We start from the raw sequence: 10,242 nt of genomic DNA, 5'->3' as shown, positions 1-10,242 counted from the left end.
TCTCCCTCTGACCTCTCCTTGCTGTCCCAACACCACTCCCCGGGCTCTGAGCCTTCTTCCCATTCCTCTTGTGTCCAACCAGTGCATGACACTCCCTCCCTCCACCGAGAGTCAGTTTGAAAGACAACGCCAGTGTTTTAGGTTTGGGTTTTAGGACTGGAGTTAGGAGTTATGCAAGGGAGATACTAAGCAGCAGGCTGGGGTGACAGTCACAAGAGCAACGGTTGAGGTTGAGACTGCTTGGCTCCCCTGTCATTCAGCACATCTGGCATTGACACCTGATCAATGAAACACACATGCACACGGCAACAGTCCTTTTTCACCAGCGTCGTCCCCATCCCACCACCATTGGGCATGTGGGGGGCACCGCCTCACCTTATAAAGAGCATTGACCTTTTCTTGACATTTGATGTAGGACTCGTAATCGGCAAAGACTTTGAACCTACAGGGAGGGGAGAGAAGCATAACAACGCAATTCAAAGTGGTGGCGATGGGTTGCGCATTTATTCAAAATCCAGTTAAAACTCTTTCATTTAATTAATCCGACATAATTGATGGACTTGATCCAGTGGTACCAGCTTTTCAAAGTCCGATAGTCATTTACACCTCCAGTGCTGTCCCTGCTGCCCTCTTGCCTCTAAGCACGCGCACGCACACACACAGTCACACACACACCCCAGCCACTAGGGTAACAGGAGCAGCCACAAAACAACTCCTCCTCACACACAGAGAATCCAAAGTACATCCTGTAAGCTGACAATCTGCACCCAGCAAATCCCAGCAAAGCCTGTGGAATCATAGGATTGTAGAATTGCAAGGGCTCACGAGGGCTGCCTATCTATGATGCAACGCAGGACTCTTTTGCCCAAGGTGGGGTTCAAACCCACGACCCTGAAATTAATAGCCTAAGGCTCTACCAACTGAGCTATCCCAGGAGTTACAACTACAGGCTATCACAACATTTGGGCAAGTGTAAGCCATGAACAGTTTCCACACCCATGGAGGGCCAGTGCTGGGAAAGATGAAACGTCAGCTCAGGAATGGGATTTGGAGGGGATTGCTCTTTCCCACCTCCCTCGGCCAGCCAGTGCCACTTTAGGCTGCCACCTGCTGGGCAAATAGTGGCCCTAACAGAAGACCATGGGGAGATGGGCGTTTTCCACTTTTCTTTCATTAACTATAGGTGCATTGGGGGGGGGGGCACTGTTATTCAGACCAGAAAATAGAGGGAGAGGAAGCTTCTCTCTTCCCAGCCATGCCAGGGACCAAACTCCACCCCTACCCAACATGAGCTTAGAAAAAAAATGGTTTCATAGCCACTTTTTTAGGCGGGGGGAGGATAATCTTTGTCCCAATAAGGATCCCCATCCCCATCCCACGTGCCACAACCCATGCCTGCAATTAAAACAAAAGGTGAAAGGTTTTCCCCAAAAGGTACAGTGGAATTGAACAAAGAGAGGATGAAACAAATTCACTGGCCTCTGGATGCCAGTTGGGTATCACAAGTGGGGAGAGGGGGCTGTGGCACTCGGGTTCTGATGGGGGGCATCTGCTGGGTTACTGGGCAAAACAGGATGCTGGACTAGATGGGCAAAAACAACAACCCAACACACACTTTGGTTCTAAGCATTAAGCCCAGGAGTGAAGAGCCTCTGGCTATTCCACACACACCCCTGCCCCCAAAAAAGTTACAGGTAATGGCAGGTGTGGGGCAGGCAGAGACACAGGCCACAACTCTTAGCCCACAGCCAGTCCCTGCAGGAAGCCAGCTGGCTGGCCGGACTTCAAAGGAGCACCCAGGACTCCTGGCAACCCCTCACACACGGCCACTGCTTTGAAGTCTGACCTCATTGCTACATCAGGTGATTGGCAGGTGGGTGGTCCTCCCAGGATAGCTCAGTTGGTTGAGCACGAGGCTCTTAATCTCAGGGTGATGGGTTCGAGTCCCAGGTTGGGGAGAAGTATTCCTGTACTGCAGTGGGTTGGACTCGATGACCCTCGTGGTCCCTTCCAACTTTACAAGTCCACACCTGTTGAATGTGGCCCATGAAGGGGCAGGGGAGATTGAGATCTTGCCCACCCCTGAGTGAGCATCGGGTGTGTTTGGTCCTGAAGCTTCCCTCTCTCAAAAGGTGGGAAAGGATGCCTTGTGACCAGTGCCCAGGCCAGGTTCGTTTCATTTGTTTGTGGGGCGGACAAGGCAAGACGCACCTTGAGCAGCAGAAGCACCGCAAAAAGAGATGGAAAGGAAGAATTTGGCAGCGCTGAGGCCTCCAGAGGGTTCTGGCAAGCAGGGCAGCAGCACTCACCCACCCCAATCCCCAGCCGTCTCACCTGTCGTGATACATGAGCATGTTGACAATGTCCTTAAAGAGGTCCGGCTGCTTGGGAGAAAAGAAGCCGCTGCTCAGCTGGTCAATAACTTGCTTCAGCTCAGGGATGTGGTCATAGTAGTCCTTGGCACAATAGCTGCGGGGCAGGGGGCGAGGAGAAAGGGCAGAATTTAACTTGGAGCATGTGTAGTATCCACACCCTCCCAGGCCTTCCACATGTTCTTAGGTCAGGATAATGATTTCAGTGATGGCTGTGGCACCTCCAGCACCAGTGGCAGTCTAGCCCTGAAGAGCGCTCAGTCATGAACAACATTGATAGAGGCCTCCTGTGCTCATCTCCCACATAGCCTTCCCAGGAGCAACTATAATAATAATAATAATTTATTTATACCCCGCCCATCTGGCTGAGTTTCCCCAGCCACTCTGAGCAGCTCCCAATCGAGTGTTAAAAACAATACAGCATTAAATATTAAAAACTTCCCTAAACAGGGCTGCCTTCAGATGTCTTTTAAAGATAAGATAGCTGCTTATTTCCTTCACATCTGAAGGGAGGGCGTTCCACAGGGCGGGCGCCACTACCGAGAAGGCCCTCTGCCTGGTTCCCTGTAACCTCACTTCTCGCAATGAGGGAACCACCAGAAGGCCCTCGGCGCTGGATCTCAGTCTTCGGGCTGAACGATGGGGGTGGAGACTCTCCTTCAGGTATACAGGACTGAGGCCGTTTAGGGCTTTAAAGGTCAACACCAACACTTTGAATTGTGCTCGGAAACTAGTGGGTTGCTGTGAGAAAGAGGGGAGCTGGACTAAGATGGGTCTGAAACTATATAGGCATTTAAATCTCTAACAACAGGGCTGGCCTTTGCCTCCTTGCCCTCATGGTACGGCCCCTTTGAGTACTTTGAAATCACAGCAAAGGCCAGAAGACCGGGCAGAAGAAGCCCAGGAGCCAAGGAAGGTCAATAGGGCCCAGAATGAGCAACCCCGACTGGCACACTCACCCCTTCCTGTCCAGCTCGTCCACGTCCTCCACCCGCATGCCGAAAATGAAGAAGTTCTCCTCGCCAGCCTCCTCGGCCATCTCCACGTTAGCACCATCCATGGTGCCAATTGTCAGCGCCCCGTTCAGCATGAACTTCATGTTCCCGGTGCCAGAGGCCTCTGTGCCCGCTGTGGAGATCTGTTCCGAGAGGTCGGAGGCAGGGACCACTGCAGGGAAAGCAGGAGGGGGGGTTCAGTGGGGAGCCCAGAGGTTGTCACACAAAGGGACAGGAGGAGCCCACCCAAGAGATGGGGAGATCTTCCTCCTTTCCAGCCTATGTCAATCACAGACGGGCTCATTTATAAGAACTCCATCCCGTCGCGTTTGCACATCCATCTGCAAATTGCGTGTGTGTGTGTGTGGTGGTTGTTTTCAATCCCCATGATTTTTTAGAAAGTCAATGCAGATTTTAATCTGTTTTGTTACTTTAACTTTCTGAAAGTTTTCAAGACTTGTTTTTAATTTTTCTTAATGATAATTTCAATCTTTTTCATCTGAAACCACTTTGAGGTTTGTTTGTTTTAAAAAAACCATCAAGCAGCGTACAAATTTTATGAAATAAAAAAATTGTACTAAAATATATTATCACAAAACATATTGAATTTTTTTTTAATCTTGATGAATGCATTTCTAAATGCATTCTAAAATATGCATTGTGATGCGTTTTGGTGTGCATTTCAGGCAGAAGCCTTCATCGCAAATTTCGAAGGATAATGTCATCCCAACCCCCAGATGAGCCCAGGTGGGGTGACACTGGTCAGCTGACAGAATCCCGCAAGCCCACCCTGGCCCCTGAGTTACCTTTTTCAGCCAGCGAGACACGGTAGTTCTCTAAGAAGATGACCTTGAGCCGATCTCCGATGACGGGGTCATGATTGACAATGTCTCCAATGGACGTGATGAGTTTGATGATCATCTTGGCCATGTGGTAGCCGGGGGCAGCCTATGCAGAAGGGAAGATTTAAGATGACCGTAACAGGTGGGAGAAATGGACCAAAACTTCTTGTTGCCATCCATCTGTCTCAAGAGACAATGGAGTGCACCTCTGGGGGTGAAGTCAAACCTCTGGGGGTGAAGTCAAACCTCTGCCAAAGTGACCACCCTGGGGCGCAAGCCTGGGCAGGGGGTATGGAGGTCCTGGGCTGCCCAGACGACAAGGCCCCCCTCTTGGTCTCGCTGATGTGGTCCAAAGGAAAGCAGAGCAAGACATTTGGCACCAGCTTGGCTGCAGGAGTTGCAGAAAGGGGGCATACAAGGCACCAACCAACCCTTTCCTTCCTATCTGCCCCACCCCTCTCCAGACATGCCACCCTCACCCATACAACCCCCCAGAACTTGTCACCCCCACCCTGCACCGCTCATGACTCTCACTTTGCCTCCAATCATGATCGTCCGTGGCACAAATTGCTTGTTTGGCTCCCTCTTGATCCCTGCAGGGAGGAGAAAAAGGTGAAACAAACAGCAACACTCTGGGACCTCCTGCTCCAGATTGAGGGAGCTGCAATGCCCCCACACCACCAGATTTCACCAGGTTGCCCAAACTCTCCCTCTAATGCTTGGCAGCAGAAAGGAGGTAAAGGAGGTTCTCTCTGGCGCTGCCCCATCCCAGCTTTGGGGAAGGAGAGGCCTAGGGCCACAGAAGGGGGGAGAGGGGGAACCAGCCTTCCCACAACCCCCATTAATTAACATGACAGCATTAATTAACTTTACAGGCACCAAAGCGCTGGTTCGCTGTAGCCAGTGTTGGAGGACAGTATCAGTGCGTATGTGTTTGTGTGTGCTTCCCAGACAATGCTGAGCCGACTTCTGCACATTAAATTGTGCAGGCATCAAAATGTCTTGGGCAAGCCCTCATCAGCCCCCGCTCCAGCTGATTCTTTCCACATTTTTTAAAACAATGAAACACTGCACATTATTTTAAAAAGGTAAAGGACCCCTGGATGGTTAAGTCCAGTCAAAGGTGACTATGGGCTTGTGGCGCTCATCTCGCTTTTCAGGCAGAGGGAGCCGGCGTTTGTCCACAGACAGCCATTGCCATTACAGTCGTACCTTGGTTCTCAAACGCCTTGGTACTCAGACGTTTTGGCTCCCGAATGCTGCAAACCTGGAAGTGAGTGTTCCAGTTTGCGAATGTTTTTGGGAAGCCGAACGTCTGACGCAGCTTCCGCAGCTTCCGATTGAGTGCAGGAATCTCCTGCAGCCAACCGCGCCTTGGTTTTCGAACAGTTCCAGGAGTCAAACAGACTCCTGGAATGGATTAAGTTTGACAACCAAGGTACAGCTGTATAAGAGAACGAGGGAGGCTGTGATGGCCTGGGATTCCGATTCGGAGGATGAAACAGAGGAATCCCAGCCTGCACAGGAGTCCCCGCCTCCAGGGCCGGCTGAACTGGGGCAAGGCCTAGATGCTGAAGAGCCTGCACCTGTGGCAGTGCATCAGGAGCTGGCCCCAGGTGAAGCCCTTCTGGCCCCAGAGGGGCTTGACGACTCAGTGGCCACAGGTGAGCCTCCTCCAGGGCCCAGTAACCCTTCGGCCTCTCCTGATCTGCAGAGGCTTAGGGCAGAGAGGCGAAGGGAACTGGTTGCCCCCAGGAGGAGTGCTCGCCTTAAGGCCAGAGGAGGCGGGGCTCCTGGGGACCGGGACCGCCCCTGGCCTTAGAAGAGGATAAAAGCCCAGTCAGCCCGGCCCCAGGTTGCGGGAGCAACGTCGTTGTTGGCTTCGGACCTTCCTGTGTTCCTGATCCCTGCTCGGCCTCCTGTTCCTGACTATCCGGTACTCCTGTTCCCTGCTCGGCTTCCTGTTCCTGACTATCCGGTACTCCTGTTCCCTGCTCGGCCTCCTGTTCCCGACCATCCGGTGTTCCTGTTCCCTGCACAGCCTCCTGTTCCAGCGTTCCTGTTCCCCGCCCGGCTCTCTGCCTCGGACCTTGCCCCTCTTCGTGTGGACTCTGCTACACCCAAGGTACCTTACCCCCGGGACCAGCACAGTTTGCTCCCGCCACACCCGCACTTCCCCTTCGTAGGGGTGCGTTCGGGAAGAGCCAGAGGCCATGGCTGAACAGGCGGCTGCACTGGTGGCTTTGGCCCAGGAGAACCAGGCCTTGACTCACACCGTGCAGCAGCTCAGCGACGCGGTTGTGGCACTTCAGCAACGCTTGGAAGCCCTACCGGCTCCTGGGGCCGACGCCCCGGCTCCTGGCAAGTACCCAGTGGCTTTGCCTGAGAAATTTGATGGAGCCCCGGCCAGCTTTCCCATGTTCCTGGCCCAGGCCAAGCTGTATATTCAGGGGCGAGCCCGGAACTTTCCTGACGACCGCACCAAGGTGCACTTTTTGATTAGTTTGTTAAAGGACCAGGCGGCCAAGTGGGCGTTGCCGCTACTCAGGCAAGACTCCCCCTTGCTGGCAGACTATACGGGGTTTTGCAATCGTTTGGAGGCCGCGTTCGGCAACCCCCAGAAAGAGAGTCAAGCCAACCGGGCGATTCGGCGTTTGAAACAGGGCAAGTCCACGGTGGCCACATATACCACGGAGTTTCGGCTGTTGGCACAGGACTTGACCTGGAATGACTCGGCACTGCGGGACCAGTATCTCGAAGGGCTTTCGGACGAGGTACTGGACCAGTTGGCCACAATGGAACGCCCCACCACGCTGGACACTCTCATTCAACGGAGTCTACAAATAGACGACCGGTTGGAGGATCGTCGTCAGGCCCGGGGTCGCCGACACTTCCAGTTCACGGCACCAGCTTTTTCCGGCAGCCCCACGGTCACAACTGATTTAACGGAGGAGCCTATGCAGCTCGGGGCAGTGCGGCCACGCCTTTCCCCCGCAGAGAAGGCGCGGCGTCGGGAGGGAAATCTCTGTCTTTACTGTGGCGGAAGTGGACACTTCGCTCTGTCCTGCCCTGAGAAACGCCAGCTGCAGGGAAACCGCCAACCCCAGTAGCTGATGGCCCTAGCTACCGGGGGTCCCAAACCGTACAGAATGGGCCCGCACCAATGGACTTGCAACATCTTATGGTTTCGGTACGTTTATACCCTCCAGGTGGGCCCTGGATCCTCACCCATGCTTTGGTAGATTCAGGGGCAACCCGCTCCTATATGGACGCTGCTTTTGCCGCCCATCATCAGGTGCCACTTCGGAACAAGCCAGTACCGGTCCAGGTGGAAGCGATTGACGGACGACTTCTGCGTTCAGGTGCCGTTACTCAGGAGACCCAGCCCCTGGTCCTGTGTCTCCAGCAGCACCGGGAGTTGCGAACTTTGGACATTGCCTCTATGCCCCGCTTCCCCCTGGTGCTCGGGATGGACTGGCTGGAAGCCCACAACGTTCAGATTGACTGGGTCAAACGGACCGTGCACTTCCCAGACCCATGTTCCCATGCTCAATCCGGAACGCTGGCGGCCGCGCCCTCAGAGGAGGCAGCACCCACGCTCCCAGCCGTGTACCAGGACTACCAGGACGTGTTCGAGGAACGGGGGGCAGACCAGCTGCCGCCGCATCGGCCTTTTGACTGCGGCATAGACCTCCAACCCGGAGCGCCTTTACCAGTGAGTCGCTTATATTCCCTAACAGAGCCAGAGCGCGAGGCTTTGCAGGACTTCTTGCGCAAGAACCTGGAGCGTGGGTTCATTAGGCCTTCCACCTCGCCTACCGCGGCACCAGTGCTTTTCGTTAAGAAGAAATGTGGGGAACTCCGCCCTTGCCATGATTACCGAGCCCTGAACAAAATTACCGTCCCAGACCGATACCCCTTGCCCCTTATCTCGGAGCTGCTGGAGCGGGTGCAAGGGGCACAGGTGTTCACCAAGCTGGACCTCCGGGGGGCCTACAACTTGATTCGGATCCGAGCCGGGGATGAGTGGAAGACAGCGTTTGGGACCCGGTACGGGCAGTTCGAATATTTGGTTATGCCTTTCGGTTTGTGCAACGCGCCTGCTGTGTTCCAACGCTACATCAACCACGTGTTTCAGGACTTGTTAGACAAGTACGTGGTGGTGTATTTGGATGACATACTGATTTACTCCCGTGACCCGGCTTGCCATGAGGGACATGTCCGGACCGTGCTGCAGCGCTTGCGTGAGCACCGTTTGTACGCAAAGCTCAGCAAGTGCGAGTTCCATCAGCGGACTGTGGACTTCCTTGGTCACCGGCTCTCTCCAGATGGGGTGCAAATGGACCCGGGGAAGGTGACAGCGGTTCAAGAATGGGCGGCACCCCGGAACCGCAAGGACCTGCAGCGTTTCCTGGGGTTCGCCAATTACTACCGGACCTTCATCGCTGATTATGCTCATCGCACCACCCCGTTGACCCGGCTACTGCGCCCAAAGACGCCGTTTTCCTGGGACAAGGAGGCAGAGGAGGCGTTTCAGGGGTTGAAGGCCTGTTTCCAGAGGGCACCAATCTTACAACATCCTGACCCCTCTCGACCCTTTGTGGTGGAGACCGACGCTTCCAGTACGGCTCTCGGTGCCGTCTTGTCTCAACAGATTGGTCCTGAAGCGCCACTCTTACCCTGTGCCTTCTATTCTCGCCAGCTCCTACCAGCGGAGCGTAACTATACTGTGTGGGAGCGGGAACTACTGGCCATCAAGGTAGCCTTTGAGGTCTGGCGCCACCATCTTGAGGGGGCACGACATCCGGTGGAGGTGAGAACCGACCACCGGAACCTGGAGTACCTCCAGACCACCCGCAAGCTGAACCAAAGACAGTTCCGGTGGGCGTTGTTCTTTTCCCGGTTCCAGTTCCGGATCCGCTACATCCCTAGCTCTCAGAATCAGAAGGCGGATGCCCTGTCCCGGAAACCTGAAGACAACACAGACACGGTACAGCAAGCAGAACCCACCACGATCCTACCTCCGGCTGCATTCCTGGCCACCCAGGAGGCGCAGCCACTGCAGGTTCGGGTGCGGGAACAGCAGCGGGTCGACGCTTGGGCCCAGGAACGACTCCGGGAGCTGGCTGAAGGGTCCAGCCCACAGTATCCGGGGCTGGTCCTGCATCAGGGCCTCCTGCTGCACCACGGTCGTCTGTACATCCCGCCAGGGCCACTGCGGCTGGAGGTTCTCCGGATGGCCCATGATGCCCCAGCAGCGGGGCACTTTGGACGGTATCGGACCACCCATCTGGTCAGTCGTGAGTTTTGGTGGCCCCGCCTGAAGGCTGACGTGGCTCGCTACGTTGCTGGTTGTGATGTCTGCCGGCGCGCCAAGGGACCTACCGGGCGACCCCCCGGCCTACTTCAGCCATTGCCAGTTCCACCGCGCCCTTGGCACACAGTTTCGTTGGACTTTGTAGTGGACTTACCCTCGTCTCGTGGCTGTACCTGCCTTCTGGTTTTCTCCGACCATTTCACCAAGATGGTGCACTGCGCTCCCTGTCCATCTGTACCCACAGCCAAGGAAACTGCTCAGCTGTACCTTCAGCATGTCTTCCGCCTGCATGGACTACCTGAGCGCGTGGTGTCCGACCGGGGCGTTCAGTTCACATCCCGGTTCTGGCGAGCATTACACCAGACCCTCGGGACAGAGGTCTGCCTCTCGTCAGCCTACCACCCACAGACCGATGGCCAGATGGAACGGGCGAACGCGGTGCTGGAGCAGTACCTCCGGTGTTACTGCAGCTACCAGCAGGATGACTGGGTCGACCACCTGGCATTGGCGGAGTTCGCCTATAACAACGCGGTGAATGCGTCCACCCAGCAGACCCCGTTCCAGGCCAGTTATGGTTATCATCCACGGCTGTTTCCAGAGGTGCTGCCGGCATCCGCGGTCCCGGCGGTGACGGAGTGGCTTCAAGAGCTCCAGTCCCAGCAACAGCTTTTGGTGGAGCAACTGCACCAGGCCAAGGAAGCGTACAAAGCCCAGGC

The 10,242-nt window shown here is 55.1% G+C and overlaps 1 protein-coding gene across 1 annotated transcript in view; it reads right to left on the bottom strand.

Annotated features, from left to right (window-relative positions):
* Positions 1-267: 267 nt before the first annotated feature.
* PYGM (glycogen phosphorylase, muscle associated) overlaps positions 268-10,242 on the bottom strand; it is a 32,283-nt gene continuing 22,308 nt past the window's right edge. The window contains exons 14-18 of the mRNA XM_080984416.1: positions 4,744-4,802; positions 4,174-4,315; positions 3,332-3,539; positions 2,335-2,469; positions 268-442 (exon numbers count right to left, since the gene is read on the bottom strand). Coding sequence (XP_080840542.1) covers positions 283-442; positions 2,335-2,469; positions 3,332-3,539; positions 4,174-4,315; positions 4,744-4,802 — 704 coding nt within the window. The 3' untranslated portion in view covers positions 268-282. The remainder of the gene's footprint in view (positions 443-2,334; positions 2,470-3,331; positions 3,540-4,173; positions 4,316-4,743; positions 4,803-10,242) is intronic.

The sequence above is a fragment of the Podarcis pityusensis genome (genome assembly GCF_964106645.2).
Source record: "Podarcis pityusensis genome assembly, chromosome: 16".
NCBI lineage: Eukaryota > Metazoa > Chordata > Lepidosauria > Squamata > Lacertidae > Podarcis > Podarcis pityusensis.
The sequence above is the reverse complement of the archived record's forward strand: the minus strand, read 5'-3'. Positions and strand labels throughout refer to the sequence as shown.